Genomic DNA, 25314 nt, shown 5'->3' with positions numbered 1-25314 from the left:
ACGTCATTACTCCAAATATCCACCCCTTCCTTATCCCCCAGCTTCCCATGCTGAGCATGACATCCTGTGATGTGGGATACCCCTGGGGTCAGTCCCCTCCCAACTCCTTGTGCATCCCCAGCCTCCTCACTGGTGGGGTGTGAGGAGCAGAAGTGGCCTTGTATTTGAGTAAGCACTGCTCAGCAGTAATTAAAACATCCCTGTATGATCAACAGCTTCCAGCACAGATCCAAAACACAGCCCTACACCAGCTACTATGAAGGAAATTAACTCTATCCAAACCAAAATCAGCACAAAAAGAAATCGAAGTTCCAGTGACTATTACAGACTTTGATAAGCAATGAATGTGAAAAACTGAAACATTAAGTGTTCATTTGACAAAATCTAAGTAGTCTACTGGTAACATATGCATCAAGCTTTAAATCCAAATGTGACCGTTTTATGCATTCTATATCTGTTTATTCTAAAATAAATGGTTTAATATTCTGGTTAGCAATCTAATACAAATGAGATACTAATAAAACATTTTGTCATGAAATGATAATGGTTCTGGTAACAATTCTGACAAAACCAGAATGGGTTAATTACTATGAAGAATGCTGACAGAGGACACTAAACCTGCAACTGTTCCTGTCTGAATGGAAGAAGGAGCCATGAACAGCATCCTTGACCACATCATTTATGTTCCAAATTACTGAGCCAGCATGCAAAAATTGCTGTTCTACTGATGGCTATAACACCCCAAAAATAAGGTAGAGACAGAAGCTAAGATTACTTGATGCCAGATGAGTGCAAAACACAACTCCCTAAGGGCACGCTGACATAGACACAGACATACTTCTAGACAGTTTAATTCCTAAAAAGGAAGACTGTTGGAGTAACTTACGAATCAACATGAAGAACTCTCTGGCCACTTCTAGCACATGCCGCTGCAATAATAGACTCAGGCAAACCTGAAAGGACACATGCAATTTTTAGAACTCAGTATGCCAAGATATATTATAAAATTAAGCAGAGTTAGAACTTGGTCAGAAACAGACGGTTTAAATAAAACAAAGTTTATAATATGAGTCACTGAAATTTTTAATACCCTCATGCTGTAAAAATAATGAACGCTGTTTCATGTTAAATAATTGTATGGCGCATCTCACTTGCAAACAGGACTAGCTCTGAGTTAAAGCTTGTCATCAGTATCTTCTCCAGACACCTCGTTATCATAAACAGATTGCGCACTCGCCAGCACAATGATACCCAAATTGTAATGGGATGTTCTGTAACTGTATCCCTCCTGATACAGATAGGCATTATCTGAGGTCATTTCTGTTTTATTTTTGGTCACTTCAAAGTGGCTGATGTAATGTGAAGAGTGAGCAACAATCCATTAAAACTGTGTTTTAAAATAAATTTATGGTGAAGTGCTGCATACCCTGGTATGTTGTCCAAGGATGCATCAGAGAGCATGAAGGCATCAGCCTCTTAGGATGGCATTAAACAATTGCATACAGCAGACAGCAGAATCCGGCACAGTATCATCTCCTCCATATCATCTGTTGGCAAACATCTCCAGTGTGAACAGACCTCAGAAATCTATTGGGACTTGGCTTCCGAGTAAACTAATTGCTTTGCTCCAAACGAGTGCCCAGGAGCACACTCAATACTGTATGCAGACCAAGACCTGACTGTAAACATTAAAACTAAACTGACAAGGGCAGGTGTACTTCCACTTCACATTCAAGGGTAGTGTTAGGGACAGAACATATGCAAAATAGCTGTCCTTAACATGGTATCCCTATCAATGTCTCCCACATCATGCAATTACTCTGTCAAATCAGTATGTTTTTACTACACTCAGAAGATCAATAGTACCAACAAAAACAAACAAACGAAAAACCAACCAAACAAAAACCCCAAAGAAACACCAAAAACCAAGCAAACAAACCAAAAGCCGAACACCAAAGGCCAGTGATATTTCTCTACCAGCAAAACCCTCTTGGAATGGCACATGAACGCAATTGGAAAGTCATTAAATGAGGCTGTTCTCTAGCTCCTACTCCCACTCACCAGATTTTTACATGCAGTTAGATGACTTGGATTTCTGACTAGATTCAGAAAAGCAGTATAGCTCAGTCTCTAAAAAGCTGTATGGCACTAGCTTTGCTGAAATCTCTTTTAAAATTATCTACCGGCTGCTTAAGCAGGTAAATCAGTAAAAGCGATTAAAATCTAAGGGACTAGGTATTAGCAGACACTTGAATGTATATTCAATTAAGGGATGAGATTAAACAAAGTGAAAGGAGTGTGCCGCTGATCTGATTTACAGCACAGCACCAGGAGCAGCTGTACCACTACAACTGAGGAGAGGCAGAACTGAGAACAGAAAAAGCAGGTGTGGTAGGGCACAAACTTCTCTAGCTAGATTTGAGCCAAACGTCATCTGCATGAGAATTTCAGGCCTGCAGTTGTCTGTTTCTTCAGAAAGAATACTGCCTTCACAAACAAATGAAATGTCAGTATGTTGCCATATGATGATTCACTAAAAACACATAATGCAGTACATTAGAGGTTACTGGACAACTATTCACTCCTTGTAAGGTACCAGTTTTCAGTTACCTCAAGTAAGAAGCTGTTAGACGTTCAGGAGATATTAAGTACAATTTAACACTCAAAGATGGGGAAAAATAACCTCAAATGGTTGAGCTAGTCTTCAGTAATTCTAGAATCTGAAGTGCAGTCTAGAAAACACCCAGCTGGACCACAGCTTCGAACTCTTTAAGCCAGCAAAGGCAAAACACAACAACCAAAATTAAGAGGTTCAACCTGCTTATCCTCATCTTCAGCCATTTCTGACCTCCTCTCACATCAGCTAGATGGGAAGGTTTCAGCAGACTAGTTTCATGGTGGTGTTGACAGTCCAAAAGTACAAACATTTGTATTAATAGACAAGGAGGGTAAACACAGACATGACAAAATTTCCAGGAAAACAGCTACAAACTCCCTGCAAAATTTCCGGGTTAAACACCCTATTTTAATGGATTAAAAGAAGAAAATCCCTTTCTGAATTGCTAACACAGAAAAAGTTACAATGGTTTCGCACAGCCAACCTTCCAAAGCAAGTGAAGGCTTATCACGGAATTAATCTCTGGAGGTAGAAAGAGGGATTGAAAAATTGCATCAGACCTTGGGACACTTGTCTCACAGCCCAGAAAGGCCAACAGTCTTCAGAGCTGAATTTTTTGATGCACTCAAAACACAGACCATGCTGGACAAGAAGAAAGTCTGTAACTGCAGCACAAGCTTCAGGCTGTCATAAAGTCCTGGATGCACACAGCCTTATTCCGTGAACGCAACTCCATGTTCAGCTGTCCTCTGGAAGTGTTCATATGTTTCATTGCTCTCCTATAAACTATCTGGAATAGAATTTAAAACTCCTATTTTGTTTGTAGTTCCTGAAAAAGGTTTTCCTTCCCTCATTTGGGCACAAAGAATATTACTTCAGAAATGGGACTGAGAAACTTTTTCTCCTTCCTTATTGATAAAAGCCACTGAGAAAGTGTTGTAAAACATCCCCAGTGCTGCCTGGCTGACCAGGACTGGAGTTATAGCTACTAGGGCATAACTGATTGCTCTAAGCTCGATCCAATTGATACTGTGTTGGAGGTCTGTTCTTCCATTAACCTTGGGTGAAATTGTTCCCTGAATTAGCTTCCTTGCTCTTGAAAGCTGGCATCAATTTTCTTCACCAACCCTCTGCTTATAAGATACTGTGGCCCCTTCGAGTACCTGCTGGCAACAGAATGAGAAAGTGTAGGAAGGCAAGGCCCATGCATTTTAGCTTTTGGAGGGGCTCTTATAACAACCTGATGGAGTAAGACACCATTTATTCTTATGTGACAAAACCCCAGTAAACCAAAGAAATAAGACTGTGCCTTGGCTCTAGCTCTCGAATTTTCTTCTCCAACAGAAATAAAAGCACACTGAAAATAGGTAGCTTTTTCAAATGCAAGTTACTCCTACATGTGATCTGGACTACATGATGGTTACCTTATAGTAGCCCTTTCCAAGAAAGAAGGCTCTGGCAAACTATTATAATATAGTTATAGAGAGTCCCTCTTTACCCAAGAAAAAAATAACTAACTTGGAAAAGCCTACTTAGAGAAATGGTAGGGATTTATTTAATGGCATCACGTGAAGCTGAACTATCTTCTACAGGATGCTCACACAATTGTGCAAAATAGGACCCCTTCAAATTATTCAGTAAGAGAAACATATTATTTTTATAAATTGTTCCTATTTGGAAGCAGTTCCCTATTCAGAATTTTGACTTTTCAAAAACTCTAAAATGGATTATAATAAAATTTTGAAATGCGTTCAGACTCTCGCTATGGGCCAGTGCAGACTCCAAACCTCTCTCACAGTTTGGTTCAAAGATAATGATTTATTAGAGAATTCCCGGGGAAAGGTTATATCCCTAGTGCTGATTCTTAAGTTTCACTTATGCTTAATGAGTAAATAATGCTGGTTATCTCTAAGAAGGATTATTCTAACACTTTCTGCCACTCATCCTTCTCAGGGAACAGTCAACTTCTGGTTTTGCCAGTTTAAGGGATGAAGGACTAAGCACTACAACCTCCGTCACTCATAACATTTCATGGTTTTGAACTACCTGGATCCAATAACTTGGATCAAAGAACAGCAAGATCTAAATGAAAATCTACATTTCCTTTTAGACTACTTAAAAATAAATATCTAAGATTACACTGCTATCAAAATTGATAATCAAATTACTGAATTATCAAGATATCTGTCCTCCGATATAATTAATAGTGACCAGTACTTTCATGCTACGCTATCATGCATGTTAATGTGAAACACAGCACACATCCCATCTTACTGTATCAGAAATGAAAAGGGCCACTCCAAAAGAATGTTTTCTCAAATAAGATTCCAAATCCAGGCAATTTCTAGATTGGCAGGCAATTAGAAGCCTAAATAGGAATCCCATGCCCCAAACACAAGAAAGCAGCAACAGACCCAGATTTCAGTATGCTATACATAAACATCTGGCAGCACAAGAGGGATTTATGTAGAGGAATAAGGAGTCCATACAATCCTTCTATCAATTTAATATGCTGACTCTGAAGCATCTCAGGCAGAATCAGATCAGAAATAGCAGTGCATGTTATCAAGAAGTATAAACACTTTCTGAGCTTTCTAGCCCTTTCATATTCCCCCTTGAGAATGCTTCCACATGAAGCACTTGCATTATGTTGTCTTGCACCTAATTTTCCTTACCAGGAAAAACAAAGAGTTTTCCTTCATGAAGGAGGACTGATCAGTACCAGTTGAAATCTTACCATTCCTTAAAACCATTGCCTTCTTTCTCTACTGACTAACCTCAATTTATCAGATGCAGTATTAAGTCAATTTGCCTCTCTGGACTTTTCAAGGAAACACTGACTTAAAATTTCAGTGAAACAGGACATCACATCTGCAGACAGATAGAAAAATATGTAGAAAATTTGAGATTTTACTCATTAGTGATATCTTGGTCATTAACATGTTCTAATAGGTAGAATTTCATAGGTACTTCTTGGCACCTACCCAGAAAAGATGTGCATTCACACAAACACATGACACTGCCACACTGAAATACAAGTGCAAAGTTGAAGTGAACCAACTTCTAGGTCTAATGTTGGTCCAGGAAGAGTACTGACTTGTACATACTCGTAAGTACATACTTGCCCTTCTCTGGACTTCTTGCAACCTCTTGGGAAGATACTGAAAAAAATCTGGCAAGCAGATGAAATTGTAACAAGCTGGCTCTGCTTAGAGGAGCAAACATGCAGACATGGCGAACTCCAGCACATATAAACTGACATTAGTCCTACGAACTTTTATGTGTAACTTTAAGTCACCTGCTGCAAGAGATTCTGGGACTACATCACAGTCAGTTGCAGCACCAGAATGAAGTAATCCAGCAAATTGTCATGAAACTGGTGTTAATACTGTCTATCTCATGATGAAGAATACAGTCCCGCTTTTGGTAGCACCAGCTTTCGCTGCCAGCTGCCTAAGCACTCTCTCTATTGGAGCCTTCCTGGATATACAAGAAGCAGATTAATCTCAATAAATCTCACAGAGGTGGCTGCTGCAAGCTGACCTTGAAGTCTACATCTGGTTGTTTCAAGCAGCCTTGGATCAAGACACTCTCCACTACATGAATTTCTGGACCTTCCCTACGAAGCAAAATCAGCCATACTGCCATTTTCAAGAATAATGTCTTAGATGTAAATAAGCAAGACATAGAGGAAATATCTACACATTATATACAGTTATCAAGATACCAATCCCACTTCTAGTTTCAACACAGCAAAATTAAAATTAGACAAAACTGCTAAGCTAGGAAACTTCCTCAGCTTTAAAAGCCAACTGATTTTAAAGGCTTTACAAAATAATGAAAGTTATTTCACCTCTGAATAATCAAAAATTAATTTCAAGCTTCCACATTGTGTTTCTTCTGATTAGTAGCTATGCATAATGCTACAGTGATGCCCTGCTTCTTCAAGTGACTTTAAATGGACATATTCACTGCCCCAAGCAATTTATAAACTAAACAGCTTCATACGTGTGGAAGCATATTGGTTCCCGAGTTGTTCACTGTAAACTATTTCCCAGTCATCAGCTGATAAGCTTTTACTGAATTACACAGGATTCATCTTGAAAAGGTTTAAATGTTTAATATGCTTCACTGTATCTACTAAATAAATCACAAGTGTTTTTTTCATGAAATAAAATGTTGAAAGGAAATATATTAAAAATGCTGGAACATAAGACAATTTCAAAACAATCTTCTGGAGTCAGAGAGCTGACCAACTGCAATGAATTTTGTTTGTATCTAAACTTCTGAGAAGAGTAGCTGGCTCTGGAGAAGCTCACCACATCATCTTTACAGTATGCTTTTGGTATATGTAGAACTTAAAAGGCATTTTAGAATTTAACTGCAAACAAAGTTGAAATACTTATTGTATATAATATTTTAAATTAAAGCTAGCTAATTAAAATCAATTTGATTCATTTTATTATATGCTCATACTGCAGAACAGTATCAGAAAACAGTTCTGCACTACAGACGATGGTAGTGGTACAGAAATGACAACCCACTAAGGCAGGTAAAAAATGGTCAAGGAGGGAGCCACAAGTAAAAACATTCTTCTTCTATATTAGTAATTCCATACAGTTATCTGTGCACCATCAGAGGAACATGGCAATGAAAGACCCCAAATCTCACAGCTGGTGCAAATATTTAGAAAATGAACACAAGCAGGCACTTATGCTCCAAATAAAAATTTCACTTGTTACTAAAAATCATGTTCAAACAAACCAAGCAGTGCTCTCTGAAGAGGAACTAAAAATAATCATAATACCCCCCCCCCCCCCCCAACCAGTTAAGAAAATACACTTTCTGAATCTGGCTTCAAGTCATAACAGCCCAGGAAAATTAGCATCAAAGATAGCGGAAAAATGAACATACATGAAATTCAGACAACAGCATTTTAGCTTCTTAAACATTTATATAGAAAACGCATCACGAGATGAGTCACATTGTCTTTGCCCATCAAAGTTCTGCTGCATCTGAACATTTCACTCATGGAATGTCCAAGACACTGATTCAGGACATCAGATTAAAAAACTAGCACCCAATTTGGCAGATCATTTTTTGAACTACGACTGAAAGTTGATTACTTCAGGGTGAGGGATTTTATTTAATGTAACCAATGTATCAGCACACAAGACAGATCAGCAAACATTCTAGGCACATTCTAAACATATCCTGTAAGAATGAAAACATTAGAAATTATTAATTTTTCTTTTTTTTTTTTTTTAATCAATCTTCAAGGCTAAATTCCGAATTCACATCTATAATATTATGTTAGTTTTCCATGGTATGTTTTAAAAATTGTATTAGTATTTCAAAGTGATTTTTCCTAACACTGTACTTACATAAGATAAACATAAAGTACTTACACCACTCCCAGCATATCGAACAATAAATAATAGATTCTCCTGACAGGACTTTGATGACCTGGCAAAGCCCGAGTGCTTTCAGCCAAAATCATATTAAACCATAAATCACTCTTTATTTTATAGAATATTTCAAAATGGATTCCTGCTTTCTACCTTGAAAGTCATTTCATGTGTTATTTATAACCACTGAAAACCAGAATGGAAAGAAAATTGCATAGAACTAGAAAATTTACTGTGACTGCTTTTATAAAGAATAACTCCTTTTTAGAAAAAAAATTAGGATTACTAGCAGAGAAACCTTTGAATACAACCACCTTTTAAAGAGCCATAGCCTTTCTTTGACAACTTCACCAACAAAATTAATACAGGCCTTCTGGAGTATCAGAGACAAGCTTAAGAAGTGAAAACTGAATATAATCCAATCAATTTAAGAAACTCAAGGTAAGGATAATCCTGCATCCTAATTTACACCATTTATCAATATGCATAGCCATGCTAAAAATCTTTGCACTTACAGTGGTTTCTGCTAGAAATTCAACTTTGCTGAAAGTTTTGCCTATGAATTTTCCTACTTGAAAACTGCCTAAAGACAAAAGCTCTGTCATTGACTCCTAGCTCTGGGTGTCACTCTCAAAGAGATACCTGTTTTTTTGAGAGAAATATTTATCATAGAATTCATACCCTCTTGCTATAAATGTACTACCCTTTTAATACTTGCACTGATATAAAAGTTGAGCCTACAAAAGCTTATCAATAATGAACTCATTTAAATGAACATGATTAATGCCAACCTTTAATTCCTCAAGCAAGCAGTTACATCAGCCCTCCAAATCTAGATCCTGCAGGCTTTATACAAATAAAAATGACTGGGTATCACTTTTCAAAGACCTTCCATAATATCAGAAATACTTTGAGGACTGATGGTATTGCATAGTATCTACTTTGGCAAAGAATCACCCAGTCAATCCATTCCTGTTTGGTTAGAGGGTAACTTGACCATAGTGCTATATTAAAAAAGCAGGAAAGTAGGGGTATGAGAGGCTGGGGGGTGGAGGGATGGGACTGACTTCAAGTCTGCAACAAAAAAAGGGGTACAACAAAAGAACAATGTCAGAACAGGTTTAATTCTCCTACTGTGTTGCCATCAAAAATCTCAAGATATGCCCACCAGTTTTACATCACATGATTATCTAGTTTTTCTTTAGAATTACGGGTTTAAATTCCATGATAGTAGTGAAACTTTTTCTGCTGAACCCACCAGTACTAATTACTTTCCTACTACACATCCATATTGTTCTAAACTTGCCCATGCAAGAAAATATTTAATGTGGGTAAAGGAAACGTAGGTTTTTCAATAAGCGAATTTACTTTTCCCTTAGAAATATTGATGAAGTTATTGAACCTAAGCATTAAATGGAGCACTGATGACTAAAATTTAGTGTGAGGTTCCATTTTCATCAAGCTTACTACAGGGAAGCAGTTAAATGAGCCTGAAATAAAAACAAATTCAAATCTAATGTTACCACTCAATCTAATTACTAAAATTAACAGATGCACCAACTATAAAACCAGAAAAAGGCCACACGTGCAGAAAAGAACGCAATTGCTACTATGCAGTTAAAAATATCATTAACACAAACATTCTAGTTATTACAATATGATAATTAAATATCCATAGGTATACTCAGCACTGGTTATAGATCAGAAAACAACAGATTTGAAGACAAGGCTAAAATGTTCTCCCAGGAGTAATTTCCCAGAACAGAAGACTGGTGAAAGTTTTACTTCGAATAATCTTCCATACTGAGTAATTTAATACAGATTTTAAAAAGCAGTCAGCAGCGTTAGTCACCATTTACATATGTTCTTGGTAAAAAGGAATACAAAAAAGTAAAAGACAAAATAATTCCTAAAATGCAGATTTCTGAAAATCTTGAAATTGCCTATAGCAGTAATCTCTACAGGTGGGCAAACCCACAACCTTCAGTGCAAATTCACACTACCACCACCAAATAAAGCAGTATTTCAGAGGGAAAATTTAGCTCAAAGAATCTCTTTCCCCCAACATCAAAGCTCATTCCAAAGCAGGGAAGATCATATTTAGTGGTTCCTGCATGACCAACTTTTATTGGGACAGACAGTTCAGTCTGCTGGTGAACTGCCAGTTCCAGGCAAAGTCTTCTAACAGTGTACATGGATTGCCTCAGCATACACAGTCTCTTCCATCTGACATCCCACCATCAACCACCATTCCTCCACAGTGAGCTGCCTGATACTACTTATACACATGCCCAGCAAGCACAACACACGACGGGTCGTGAAAGGCAGCACACAAGTCACCTGCCACTGCTGAGGCAGCTCCCTTGGCCTGCGCTCTCCTCAGCGCCAGGGCTGCCAGTGAGTGGATTAGTCACAAAAGCTCCAGAAGAAAAGACTGGCAGCACTGGAACCATTAAAAGATGAAGTCTTATTTATCTAAGTTCTAGTCAGCTCTTCTAAAGAGGTAACACCTTCACTAGCCTCCTTAGTAGCTACAATAGCTACTTCTACTGTTTTCACCTTCTAGTTTCCTTAGTAGCTAGAATAGCTAAATAGCTTATCATTAATGTTGTTTTTGTAAACTTTTGAGTTTCATTTAATTTTCCACATCACTGTTTTTCTCATGGCAATACAGAATGAATTATCCTCAAAAAATCAGAGAAATTTTACAATTTTTAGTAGTTTGCCCTTCTGACACTTCAGCTTTTCATTACTTACTGTTCTTCTCAAATGCTCATAATAGTCACAAATCTGGACATGTATGAAAATGTCAGACTCATTACCAGGGTTTCCACTCCATACAACAGAGTGATGATCTCTTAAGATGCTCAACAACTTTAATTTTGCACTTTTAGTAGAGTTACAATCTACAGAGACAGTATGTCTTTATAATCTCTCACAGACTTCAGAAGTAAATGAGAAATCCTTTGAGAAGTTATACATACACCGTAAGGGGATCACTTTTTCCTGGTAAACACTGAAAACAGCAATTACATTAAGAAACTCACTCATTCTATCCCAACCTACTGGATAAGTAGTCTGAAACCTGAAGGCCACAATTTGACAGATTAGTAAACTCCAAAAACACAGCTCCTGATTTCACATGGAAAACAGTATTGTTTTCAAGTGTCTTCACTTCTGGTCCTGCAACCAATGCTCTGAGCTGATCATGGGAGCTCTTCATAAATGCAAATGAAATCTAAGTGTAAATCTTGGACCCATAAACAGTGATGTATTGAATATTTTAAGACTAAAGCTCAATGCTGAATTCAAGCAGGGGGGTGGTGGTGGTGGTGCTTAACAAGACCAGTTCAAACCAGGACACTGTCACTGTGTTCTACAAAACAGAAATCTATTTCCATACTTAAAGATTATGATACACAAGCAGCAAGTACCTTAATTCTGAACAAATATTCTTAAACTTGTCTTGTAGTTACAATGCTGTGGTATGTTTCAGTGAGACATTCAAGATCTCCACCATTATTCACCTGAACAGCAAACCGGATGCACTTGTACAGGATACAGAAACTGCAGGCAGTTCCTGAAAGTTCAGTTAAGTCTCTGATATGTGCCATCATTCAATCTTATATTTGTTCATATACTGAAAAATACACTTTAATGAGGAGAACTCAAGAAACAAAAAAAGTTCTGGGTTATTCATAAGCAGGCATAGAGATAGGGAAAAGCTACTGTATTATAGAATACAACAATAATAATAAAAAAAAAAAGGTAGTCAACATATACCATACATTCTGCAACACCGTGAAGTTTAGCTCTTCAGAACTATTTTCAGTGCAAAAAGTAATCACGTCCAGAAGGACAGTGTTTCAGGAAAAAGGCTGCCAAGGGTGGCAGAGTCAGACAAGGCTTTACAAAAAACCGAACAAGGGCCTTATCTCAGGTGGGCTGGAGCAGCAGGTGTGCCCCGCCGGCTCATGGGGCCGGGGTTCAGGGAGACCCCCTCCCAGCGAAAACCAGCGCCACACGAACTTCCGGGACACCTCTATTTGTGAGCAAATCTTGACACTTAATCCTCAGCAGCGGCCTGCAAGCGCCCGGGGCACTGGCGCAGCGCAGTGCTGGCAAGTACTCTCGGCAGCCACACACAGCCTAGCCCCCTCCCGGCCCGCCCTCCCCAGACGACGCTGCCGCCCCTGCACTCAGCTGCTAGCTCTGCCTCCCGCTTTCCCACTGCCCCTCTCGAGCGCCAGCACCTTGACACCACCTGCCCGCCCAGCCCCTCCGCCGCTGCCACCCGCAGGCCCGTCCCCCGCCGCAGTAACCCCGGCGCAACCCGCCCCGTATCCTACCGGTCCCTATCACCACCACATCAAACTCCGAGGGCAGGTTGTCCGCCATCTTGGGAGGAGCACCGTCATGTGGCCGGCGCTGCCGGAAATGGGGGGCACAGCGGCCAAAGCTTCCGGGCGCTGCCGCGGGGCCTGCCGGGAGGTGCAGTGCTGGTGGAGGGGTATATAAACCGTGTGGGAGGCCGGCGGCGGGCTTTGCCTCTGCGTTGAAATAAAGAGTGTTAGCGCGTTATTTCTAGTCATTAGTCTCACATTCTTGCTTGTTAATTAACAGCCATATTATATGTTGGACTGTACATTGTTCTCTGCATTCAAAAACCTCTGTTTTTCTCAGCCCATCAACTGACATTAACTCTTACTTTTCCTCTGAAGCCTTAAGTCACACTTAGGTCTTCCTTCACCTCATGAAGAAATGAAGAGTGAAAACCAGAATCCACCATTCCAAGGGTGCCCCTTCTGTATCACCAGTCTGAGTGCAGGATCAACAGGACTAAAAAGCCATGTTTGAAAAAGCCAGATGCAGTGATGCCAGCAAAATAACTGAGCACAGGATACCTGTGCCAGGGAAAAGTTCTAGAAAGTTCTAGAAAGTGTGTTGCTTTTTATTTTGAACTTAATGGCTGGTTCAGCTTTAAACTAATCTCTTAATATGATTCATTGTGTATGATTATATTAAAGTCTTAACACCTTAAATCAATAGTAACAATAAAGCAGCTAGCAGCCTGTTAACACCTTATTACAAGCTCCTTGTTCCCATAGCAAAAGAATAGTGCAACCAGTATAAGGCAGCTAATGGAAACCAGAGACCACCTTACCCCTGCGGTGCTGCAAGCCTAGAGCTGAGTACAGCGCAGAAGAGTCTAGCAGGAAACATCAAACAATGCAAGAACAAAAAATACATAGACTTAAACATCATCAGTACTTGATTAACGTGCTAAGAAATATGTAACAGAGAAAATTAGTAGTTACGGATTAAGATAGAAAAGGAGCAAGATCAAATTTTACATGCCTTATGCTTTCAACTGCCCCAGACAGACTAAAAAAAAAGTAATACAAAATATTCTTTTCTGCAGCTTCCATAGTGCAAGTCTGTGAATGGAGCTGTCACTTCTGCTTTTTAATGTGTAACAACAGAAATTTAGCTCCAGCATTCTTAAAGTGCTGGATCACCCTGACCTGAAATGTCTGGAGTTGAGGAACAAAGCATCACTACATTGGTTCGATCAGATAAGACAAATCCTCTTTGCACATCCTTTTCTTACTGAGGGAGTGCATACTCCTGAAAGTAGAATTTCATTGCGAAGACCTTTTGTTATTGGTTAGCATAACTGTAGGACTGCACTGGAACAGAGCTGTTTCATTACCAGCATCTCGCTGTTTCTCAAATGCCTCAGTATTTATCCCACCACAGAATGCTACTGTTTGGTTCTACAAGTTCTGTTAGCTTCATTCACAAGATGCAATCAGTGCAATCCAGTTTTGTGATGACAGTCGTTATCCACTGGACCAGAAATTCTTTTAAGTACTATTTATTTGACAAAAATGGTTATTCAGAATCTTCAGTTGCAAGGTTTGTCAGTCCCATAAAACACAAAAATACATCTCTGTACTTTACAGTTCTAATATCAGCAAATACAGAGATAAAATGTGTAAGTATGAATATTTTTTATGAGAATTTCATGGACCTTGAGAAAATGTCTTAACATGTTTTTCTCTTTAGCTATTTAATTGCAGTGTCATATTAACAGAAAGCAGCATACCCAATTCTGCATGGATGAATAAGCACATTCAATAAAGAAGATTTAACAAAGTAAATCAAACACAGGATTAGACATTTTCTGCATAACAGACCACAAAATGGGCATTCATTTTACGAATAGATCTTCTACAGTAGAAACAAATAGAAATGCACACCATCGTAATTAAACAGAACATCCTGTGGCCTGATTACAGAATTTCTCTATATTTTGTTAAACTAGGTCTCATCAATTAGAATTGTCAAAACTCATTCTGAAACGCACACTGACAAGACTAAAGGCAATTTTTAAACCATTTGTGCTAAATACATTTGATTTTCTATGTTTTATGAAATAATTCACAATATTGAAGATCATTTACAGAGTGTTTTCAGCAATAACAGTTCAGAAAGATGCATGCAAAGATCAATTTAAAGATGCCGATTTTAGAAATACTCTTTCTATAAGCAAATTTTCCAACTCTGACTTCATCAGAGTACTTTTGGAAATAGTCATCTTGGCAAACCATCATAAACTGTGTGTTTTTCTTTTCCCAGGTAGAAACACTGAAGCCCAAAATAAAATCAGGAAGAATAAGCATTAGAATTTTGGAGTTTCTCGTAACCTCAGGGTCTAGTCTCAGATTGTCTGATCAAATATTTCTTCCTCCAAAACCAAGCAGGAAATATTTTGTATTCACAAAGATGATTTTTTTAAAGTTATGTAGTCTTTTTATCCTGCAGTGACTTCTCATGTGAAATCTCATTATTCATTCCATTATTCACTCAGTGGATAGAGAATTTAATTCTACTTGAGTACCAGTTTGAATGAGAATCAGCACCAGGATTGGGCCTATTAGCTGCCTGAAACATCCATTCAATAACCCGATTTATCCCAACTAAATGGCTCATTAGTTCAGGCAGCAAGAAAATGTTTGTTTATTGCTGAAGCTATGCATGGTTGTCATACAGAGTTTGCTGTTACGAAACTGTCAGTCACTCAAGCATGCACAAACTAGATTGTTCATTAACTACAGAAACAGCCACTCTACATTCAAGCATATTTATGACAATATTAGTTGTTTCCAAATTTAACCTAAAATCTGATACGCCTTTATTCTAACTTCTTTGTTACCACTATCTGTATCAGTCTTTCTTCCTGTCACTGCTTGCAGTGGTTGGTCCCAACCATACCCATAAAACACACTAGGGTCTAATGCCTCTAATAAAATATAAGTAACCTGCAAATTCTCAATTGAATGTAGACACTTAATTCCCATGAATGGTATGAATAGTCCCTTGATACAGTAATCTTGGCCTTGGTAGATCAGTGAACTAAACATTTTAACCCCCCCAGGTAATTAAATCCACATTTCTCACTAAGGAGTGCTGAAACTGATTTTGAAGTTGCCATTGTGATTAGTAAGATGTGAGTAAATTATAGGATTGCTTAGAGAGACAGGGAAAGAGAAATACATTTCACTCTACTTCTGTAAGCATGCAAGAGAAGTCTGTTTTCCCAATCTTTAATTAATGACACTCTGCAAAAATTCTGTAGGTCTCTCACTGCAGTCAAAACTGTCTTGTACAAAGTGAGCACAGAGAAGAAAAAACAGGATTGTAGCTTTGATCAGGCTGCTCTACCAGCGTAACTGGCACCCTATGGAAGGGAGGCTCCACTTCAGCTTCCTTGCGGATTGACTGTGAGTATTACAGGCTTCCTAAAACTACACATGTACAGGATGAAGGAAATAGTCTTTTCAATAGCCCAAAAGTTCAGGTTTTTTTTTTTATGCTACAAGCTAATCTTTAATGCTTAAAATAGCTGATGAACCTAGGATGATGAGTAATATGCTGCAGTTTTTATTGCTTGTCTCTTAGAGACATGTGGAGGAACACTTACTTTAGGAATTGGAGACTCTGAGAACTACTGGTAGTAGAATCAGACTGCATCTTGATTTACATTGACCTAAAACCTTGTTATTAATGCATTATATGCAATATATGGTGTCAGTTCAGTTTTTATTTAGTTAGATGAATTCTCTCAGTGCTCTGTGACAGTGTCTAAAATAAGCTGGTATAGCACATGAATTATTATTGCTGGATCTTCTTTTATAGTAGGGTTGGGATTTTTTGAAGCATTCAGGCATGTTTGTAAAACAGGCTTTTACCTTCCTTATTTTCATTCTGCAGCTTTTTTTTTTTTTCTCTTTTCAGATTATAAAAGTGTACTTTTTGGGCCTCCTTAGGTAGAGACAGATGGAGTAAATTATTTTGGGGCTGGGCTAGATGATCTTTGAAGGTCTTTTCCAACCCCAATCATTCTATGATTCTATGATTTTTGAAACTGAAATAATGTCAATATACTTAGACAAAGTACAAAAACTTCTTTATACTTGTTCAGAAAAAAATAATCAGGAGTTCGTGACTATGCATTGGGTGTAAATTTTTAAAGGAATGTGTTCCTTACCAGAAGTTTCCTTCATTTTCCCAGTGGATTGAAATGTGCTCTTTACCGTATCTAAAAGTTTCTTGAGAAGACACAGTGGTATTTCTGGCATAAGTTTGCATATCACTTTTATTTCAGACATTGCACCATATATAGATTTCCCGTTCTTCCTGTTTAAATGAATAAAAGAATATGCAACTTATCACCACTGTGTCATCATTCTGTAAATGGAAATTTTAATGGTTCTTCAAAATAGTAAAACTCCCAAATTCAAGACTGGTCAATAAGATGGTGAAGTCAGTTACCTGAGAAAAAGCTTTCCTACACTGGTGTCAAACTAATTTTGAAGTGTGGAATATCCACACTGCAGATACATTGGAATAGGCAGCAGTCAATTTCTGCCTAACATCAATGAAGAGACTGGTATCAAAGACAAAAGTGTGATCTAGAAACAATGTGGAATAATGCAGAGTAAGGCAGAAGAGAAAGCAAGCAATGTAATTTAAATCTTTTTGGATATAGACAGTTGAACCTTACCTATGATAGTAAGGATTTAAATTATGAAAACTCAGAGAATATATGTGCTTTGTATATGTATCAAATATGTTTGTATAGCTTAATTACATGTTCTAAGTGATAACTTGGCATTTTAAAAATACTCTTAATAACTAATCTCTTCTGTTTCATCTGCAGGAAATGACATTGTTAGAACAAAATTTTATATTACAGCATCGATGTAAATTGGAAAGAGTTACTGAAATTCTGCCATTATAAAACTGGATGTTACAAGGCACAGTTTAATGCTTTGTGTCCCAGCAATTCCCTAATTTGCATATTCCAGCATCTAAAAGTCTTGGTCAATTATAATATTTCAGAAATTGTCAGTAAACAACAGACAAAAGAAACTGATTGCATATATAGAACTCCTATTTAAAGTTGTGCAGTAAATCAGATCAAGGTTAGTAAATATGGACAAGTGTGCCTAATGATATTCAGCTACTGCCTTACTTAATTTGCAGTATTAGTTGAAATAGTTTTTATTGCATAGTGAGGTTTTCAGTCTTGTCTTCTCAGGGTTTAGAAGAACTACCTTTTCTAACAGATCTGGAGATTGTAGCTTATGTAGGAAATTAGTCTCTTCTCTGGAAATGTTCTTTGATATGTTGCATTTCTTTTAGTCATCTCTTTTAACTTGTTGCCAATTTATGAATATGGATTGTTTGGCCATTAAGGCATACTCCAAATTCATTACAGTCAACAGAAGTTTTACCATGAGATATTCACTGTCTACATCATCGTCTTTTCTGATTGATTAAGCAAAAATAATTAAAGGTGAAATAGTAATACCAAAAAACCAACAGTTGGTCTGGGAGATGGATACTACAGTTTATGAAGCAAAAAAAACCCACAACCAACCACAGAGAGGAAGGCTGGAGTTCCTTATTTGAGAACGACAAGTGCAAGATTCTTAAGTAATTTTTTTAAACAGTAGTATTCTTCAGTCTTTGAAATCATAAATGGCATATGGCTGAAAAGAGAGGATAAACCAAGACCAAGTTCTGAAACTGATAAAGCTCTGTTAGGAAACTCACCATAAATATTATAATCTAATTAAAAGGGTTTAAAGTAGTCCATAAAGCTAAGTGAATTGATGTGTCTCATATGCAGTATTTCTACCTAGACTTCCCCAGAGAAACCATAAACAAAAGACTATAAAGGCCTCAGATGAAATGAGTTCTTGCAAGTTCAGATTCTTGCGAAGACACACTTACCACCAAGGACTCAAACTAACTGTATCCAAGAGACATCTAAAAGCTAGGAGTAAATAATAGCAAGAGACTGATTTTCAGGTAAAGGAATCTATCAGTGATAATAGTTGGTTAAGAAAACCAAGTATAACAACTGCATTTGAAATTATGTAGGCAGATGAATAAAAATGATACAGCAAACATTATTGTCACTTTGAGAAACTCTGTGTTTGAGGCTCAATATGCGTCAGTTCCAATGCACTGGGTCTGTCAGTGCTCTGCTTAGAGCTCTGCATTAAGAGCAGAGATTTAGTACAGGCCTTACAGCTGCAGTGGTGAAAAGTTATTAATGTTATCTGAGGGTGCATACAGTCAGTGGAGGAGCTGCCAGACATCTTGCTCTATTTCCCTCTGAAAGGGCATATATGAATATATCTGTCATTCGTAGGAGGGTGATTCTAGGAGAAGTTTTAGTTGTTAAAGGGCTGTGTCTAAAAGGCAACTATCAGCTTCTACAGCCATCAGTCTTGTCCATAAGAAACAGGAATATATGTGATCACATTTGATTAAATTTACTAAAGCCATATACAGCAGAAGCCTCCTGATTAAGCATTCCCCTCGCAACATTACAGTTAAAGCAGGTTTTGTATTTAAAATATTCTGGTTAGGATTTTGAAGCCAGAGAGTAGCAAAAGTGGTCCACTGAAATTTGAAACGAGATTAAGCTCAGCTTGCCTTACAGAAATGAGAACAGGTTTAGGTTTTCTTTCACAAGTTGTGAACTTGTGCCAGACTGTATGTAGTGATGCTTTTGAGAATTCAGAAAGGACACTTACGATTTAACATCTATTTTTCATTAATCCAACATAGTACACTGTTTAAATGCTAGCTTTTCTTTTACAGAAAATAAGGCATCCACATTGTACTTACTAAACTTTCATTAAACTGTATGTCTAGGAAAAGAATGTTCCTACTGTAAACATTATGTGGGTCGGCTATATGAAAGTATTTAATGCTTTTTATAAGATTTTTGCATTTTAATCTGTTTTCAGGGGACAATGCAATTTAGCATTCTAGCATATCTGAAACCTGAATTTCAGCACCACTGACTTGATAATAGGGTGTTCTCCAGTTTATGTATTCTTAGATTGATAATGTATAAAATGAAAACAACAGGAGGTCACACCTCTTTGTAGTCTGAGTCAAAACTTAGGTTTTAATGTATCAAATCATAATGCAGCATACTAATTAGAAGAGGGTTTTTGGTTCAGTCTTAGCATCTATTTTTTTTAGGGTAAGATCTAGCCTTGGTGGCTGTCAGTCTTAGCAGACATTTACATCATAGATCCACGCAATACACACAGTACAGTTCTTTCATAAGGTAATTTCTCCAGTAGCAGAATTGCTCATTGTTCCCCAACATGCAGTTATTCCTAGAATTATAACCATCTCCCCCAGAGCAATTCTGCATCATGGGCTCTCTAAGGGGAAAAAGACTCTGAGCCATTATATTTCTGCTGTGTGCCTAAAAAATGACTCAGAAATGCTAAAACAGAACTAATGGGAACCCAATGTTCACTCCCCTTTTTTCTATCTAACTTCTGCGTGGCACTACCTCCTCTGTTTAAGTAAATAAAAAGAATGAATAGGCCATAGCTCCTCGTATTCTGAAGGTGCTATATGAATATTAATTCTATATAGCTTATATAGACCCTTACATCAACCCTTCAGTTAAGCCAGAAGAGACAGAATTTTTTCCCCCACTTCAGAAGAATGCTAAGCCGTTGTAAATGTTGCGGCAGATTATTAGGAAGATTTGCAAGAATTAACTACTTAAAATGGTCACATTCATTTTAAAGAAAAGAAATATAATTGGTATTTGCATAGAAGAAAATGGATGAATTTAAATTTTGGTTGATTATAATTATTGTCATCATAATCATCATCATTATCTTTGTATGTCTAAATGACTGATTCAAAGAAGAATTTTAACACATTTCACATGTCAGTGCAATTCTTTTCTGTTTTGTGCTTTAGTGCTTGGGGATTTTCATTTGCTTTTTTCTGTCTGAACTTTTCATGGAAGCTATTGTAATCTTTTTTAAAGGTGGAAAAATGTTTCAAAGGAAGTAAAATCTGGAAGTATTACATATATTTTTTTTCAATAAATTTTAATCAAATTGTACAGAAAAACTGATACACAGATTCTGTGCGATGGCACTTCAAAATGCCTTTAAGAAGGAGCTTAAGAAGGAGATTTTCAATACGAGGCTGTACCTGAGTCTGGACCATTTGACCAGATATAGGACGCTAGACAGTGATAGTTGCATACAGATTAGTAGGTGAACTATCTGAAGCAGTGGTGCATTCAGATGAAGATATCATTCAAAAAGTCTGTTAATAAATTGGAACTGCACATAGACATTGTGCTCCTAAAGACTTTCAAAGTTACTAATAATTTTGTATATTTCAATACTGTGTATATTGATACAGCTGGTATTTCCTTATGTATTCCATATTATTGTTGCTACAGTAAAAAGCGTGAATCTGATCGTGTGAATTTATCAGTATTGATAAAGAGTTCAAATCCACAATATCTTTTGGTGAAAGGAGTTCTTTTTTCACTGAGTTTATATCATGTCCGAACAGAGATGAGCAATCAAGACCTCCAAGGCCTTATACTATGGAAAGCAAAATAAAGTTTTGTAATTCCTGTTTCCCTGATAACTTTGAAATGTCTCTGAAAAGCATGCATTCTGTGACAGAGGGATCATCACAGCCTGTGTCGTAGCTACAATTCTTGACACTTGCCGTCTTTTAAAAACAGGACTTGGGTTTTCCCATAGCTTAATCTTTAGTGTTAATTTGATTCCGTTAACTCTCTAAACTTCTAATGGAAATGACTGTTAACATGTAGAGCTTAGCACAAAGTAGCTAAGCTAAATGTGATTTTTCATTGTCTTACATCACTTTAGTTGTTAGCCCCGTGTAAACATGCAAGCGAGAAAACTAGCATTTTACTTTGCGCTGTCCAGTAAAAGACATGACGTGCAGACTGGCAGATACATCTTTATTATCAGGAATTTAAGCCTCTGTTACACAATTGTCTGTGTACTGTGCACATGTTTCTTGGGTCTTCTTAAAAGGCTGTAAGTAAACAATGAAATTGGATGCATTATCAAATAATGCTAAAGAGCACATTAATGTCAAGAGAGCACTATTATGTGGAAGAAGAAGGATTTCAGTCAGCAAAACCAAGCTCCAAAACAATGCTTTTCAGTCTTCTATTAAATAATGGCCAGTATGGGTAGCCTCTTGCATAAGGACTGGTATGCCAAGCATTAAAGTCTTGTTTCTGACCAGGTTACTGTGACTTGTTAAAACAACTGTTCCCGGCAGTCTTGCTGATGGCAGTTTCTTGATAGTCTTTTGAGATGGTTTCCTGCATGACAATTCCCAAAATAGGAAGACAGAAGATACAGGCTAGCAGAAGCCTTATTTGTCTTTGCTAAATTAAATTGTGGTGTCTTCTTTCTTACCTTGGGATGAATAGAAGCACATTCATGCTGCTACACAGAAGGACACTAGCAACTTGTAAAGAGCATGCTTTTAGCTGTAAATAATCATAGAATAGGTGCCACTACCCAAGATACGGACTGAATAAGAACCTGTTGTAAGGATTTCCCTCAACTGGCTGCTGTTAGAAAAACTGACAACTGATGAGTTGCAGCACAGATCCAAGTTTTGAGAGCCTTCTGTTTCCTCACTTTGTCCAGGAATTTGTATTTTTAACATATACTTTGTATGTAAAGGCTTGCACTGCAAGATACTGGATTCAAGTAAGTTTCTCTTACTGGAAATTATCTAGCGAACCCAGAATTCCTGGCTAACTTTGTGCACTGAAGTGACAACAATATGTTCAATCAACATTAATTATTAAAATAGCAAAGACTATTGGTGTCTGAAGCTCATTGCTCTATCACTTCTAAGCCAAAGGCTTTTTTTTTCTCAATAGTGTTCTTTCATTCTGTTGCTTATGTATGTCCTTACTTGGGAATGAAATAATATCTAGAATATGAAAAAACTCACAGTCCATAAATATTTTTTTTAATTTGAAACTATATCCTACATTTACATTTGAGGAAAACAACTAAATTCCAAGGTTTATAATAAACTATGCTGTATTCTAAATTCACAGACTTTGTGGAAAAAATACAGAAAGTCATGACATTGCATATTTATAATAATGATGGGTATAATCTAATTGAACGGTAAAACATTTCTCTAGAAAAATATCTGAAGAAATTTATTTGTTTTATGGTCTTCCTCAGTGCAAAATACTCTATAGTTCATGGCATCATAATACTAATGAAAAATACCAGTAGTTATCTCATAGGGTACTGAAAGGTTTCAGCATTCTAAATGTGGGTAAAGATAATTTTTAAAAACTCAAACTACAGGAGGGTTATGCATTAAACAATAATGATCACAGGTGTTTCAACCTGTACTTTTAACTATGGCCTGATAATCCTTACGCCTCCACAAGTCACAGGTAATTAATTCCATCTGAAAGTCAATGAAGTTAAAGTATAGAAAGCCAATATTACTTAAGCTCACATATATCTTTGTAGGTTAACAATGTATATTGCTACCTACAACATCAGCCTTGATGCTGAAAAAAAAAAAAAAGAGGAAAAAAAAAGCAGACAAAGTCAGTAATGTCTCCTGAAGATTAAGAAAGATTCTGTAAGTTTTCATGTTATTGTTTTTCATTGTCCCTAAACCCACAGAACGCACTGAGAAATATTTTGAGACACAGAAGATTAGTCAGGTTAAACCCAAAACCTACTCTTAAATATTTTATTCTGATCCCACCCTGTATATCTTTGACTAAGATTCACAGACTCAGTTCTACAATGGATTCAGTCTCTCTGGATCATGCTTCTTGAACAATGGTGAAATAGCAGGACAAGTCCCTCATGAGGTCTTTCCCTGTACTTCCTATAAAGAACTATAGAATATACTGTAGCTATGTTCATAAAATAGATACTTTTATTCAAAAAAAACATTCAGAATTGTAAAAAGTATGACCAAGACCTAGGAAACAGTGACAGAAGACTTCAGGATGAGGCTTACTCCTTTAGGAGCTGAAAAATAGATGAGAAATCTGAGGGAAAGGCTGCAAGTCTGAGGGAAAGTCTATGTGAAATAACGAGTCAGCAGTTGCACAGATTACTGACCTAAACTTCCCTATGCACCCTAGACTGCATTCCCTATGCATGCTAGACTGTCTTCTTAACTCCCTATATATGTCCTAGACCTCTAATTTAGGATTTTTGTTCTTCTAAGGCAGTGGGAGGCAGAACATCCTGGACCTTATCAACTGCAAACAGCATTCCAAATGAAAGTATTTAGAAATTTTTTATTTACATTCTAAATGAAATGTGTCTAACCTTCTTAGGCTTGTGGTTTAGGGATCAAAGAGTCAAGGTGGCATGTAAAACCTCAACCAGTTTGGACCAGTTCCATTGATTTTTACTCAAAACTCCAGATTGATTTCAGAAAGAAATGGAAGCATAGATTGGTATTACAGCATGGCTTTAAGCAGAAATGTAGTATGTTAAAAGACAGTATCATAAAATTGATGTACAATGCAGAATACCCGTTGATGCCACTTTCTGTCAATAAGATTTCTATAATTTGAAGAGAGTAAAACATTGAAATATCTATTAGTATCTGAGGCAAAAATACCATTCACTTCCATGGAAACAGAAGCAGGCCCAAATTCTGACTACTAAAATCTTATCTGTGTCATGAAGTACTTAATTATTTATTTCATTACCAGTTTAGATATAAAAATATCAAAATACCTATGCAATTTTAGAATATGGTAATTTCTTAGTATTTGCTGTCACACTTATAAAAGATAGGTACTCCTGAATTATCCCCCTGTGTGTGAAAAGCAGTAACAAGATCAATGAGACCTGAACACAAGGAGGCATCTTAGGATAACAGCTGCAGATGCATGCATTCTCTGCTAAAAAAACAAAAAATAAATACACACTGCTCACCCTCGTTTTTCTCCCTGCCCCATATAAAATCCTCCCATTACTCTTTTTAATTGTTAAGTGCATGAAAAGAAAAACAAGAACAGGTCCATGTATCAGTATGGGCAAAGTACAACAAATGGTCACGCTGAGAGGCAAGGTAAAGTGAATGCTTTGCATTCAGTTTTGAGATTTGTTTTGATGAGACTTAATGGTTGGACTACACTTACAACCACATGCCGTATACTTAATGGGTGTACGGAAAACTGCAACTATGGATCTTTACAGTCTAAAATACATACTGGTTTTAAAGATGAGCTCAAGATAATTACTTTCACAGTATTAATAATTCTGCCAATTGGATTTCCACAAAGCAGATTCAATAACATACTAAAAATACTTATTCAATAAATCAATTACACTTCTACTGAGTCTGGATAGCTATAAATTGTTTTCTCATTGATAAAATACTGTTTATGAAAACCTATTTTCATGGAAACGACTCTTTAAGATTTTATTGGAAAATGCTTTTCAGTTAAACAGAAGAATGAGAATTAATGAAAGGTCCACACAAGCCTTATACATTTAAATAAACCATAGAAGATTACTTTTTTATTGCTGCTTGAAGTAGAATGTAATGTCCACATTTAAAAATACAAAAACAATGTAAAGAAAAATTAAATACCTTCTTATCCCACTAGATGGTGGTGCCCTCAGATTACGGCTGAGATGCTCAAACAGTACAAGAAAACTTTTGCCTTCTTTAGCTGACCTGCAAATACAGAGTGAGAGATAAGGCTTATCTTGATCCTCTGGGAGTATTAACAAGCAAGTATAAAGACTTAATGAATATATTTGAGTACATAGTATTGTGTTCATAGAAGTTTGCTATAAAGTGCATTTTAACTTCAGTACACATCTAATGGAATTATTTTTTCTTCCTGAAGAAGATGCCAATACT

General features: G+C 37.0%; 1 protein-coding gene across 1 annotated transcript in view; it reads right to left on the bottom strand.

The window, feature by feature from the left end:
- Positions 1–12502, bottom strand: part of LOC134168111 (rab proteins geranylgeranyltransferase component A 2-like) — a 66976-nt gene extending 54474 nt beyond the window's left edge. Inside the window, exons 1-2 of the mRNA XM_062627461.1 lie at positions 12375–12502; positions 887–953 (exon numbers count right to left, since the gene is read on the bottom strand). Coding sequence (XP_062483445.1) covers positions 887–953; positions 12375–12423 — 116 coding nt within the window. The 5' untranslated portion in view covers positions 12424–12502. The remainder of the gene's footprint in view (positions 1–886; positions 954–12374) is intronic.
- Positions 12503–25314: the final 12812 nt, after the last annotated feature.

The sequence above is a fragment of the Pezoporus occidentalis genome, unplaced genomic scaffold (genome assembly GCF_034315485.1).
Source record: "Pezoporus occidentalis ecotype Australia unplaced genomic scaffold, CSIRO_AGI_Poc_V1 ctg30, whole genome shotgun sequence".
Taxonomy (NCBI): Eukaryota; Metazoa; Chordata; class Aves; order Psittaciformes; family Psittacidae; genus Pezoporus; species Pezoporus occidentalis.
This window is presented reverse-complemented; position numbering and strand designations above follow the sequence as displayed.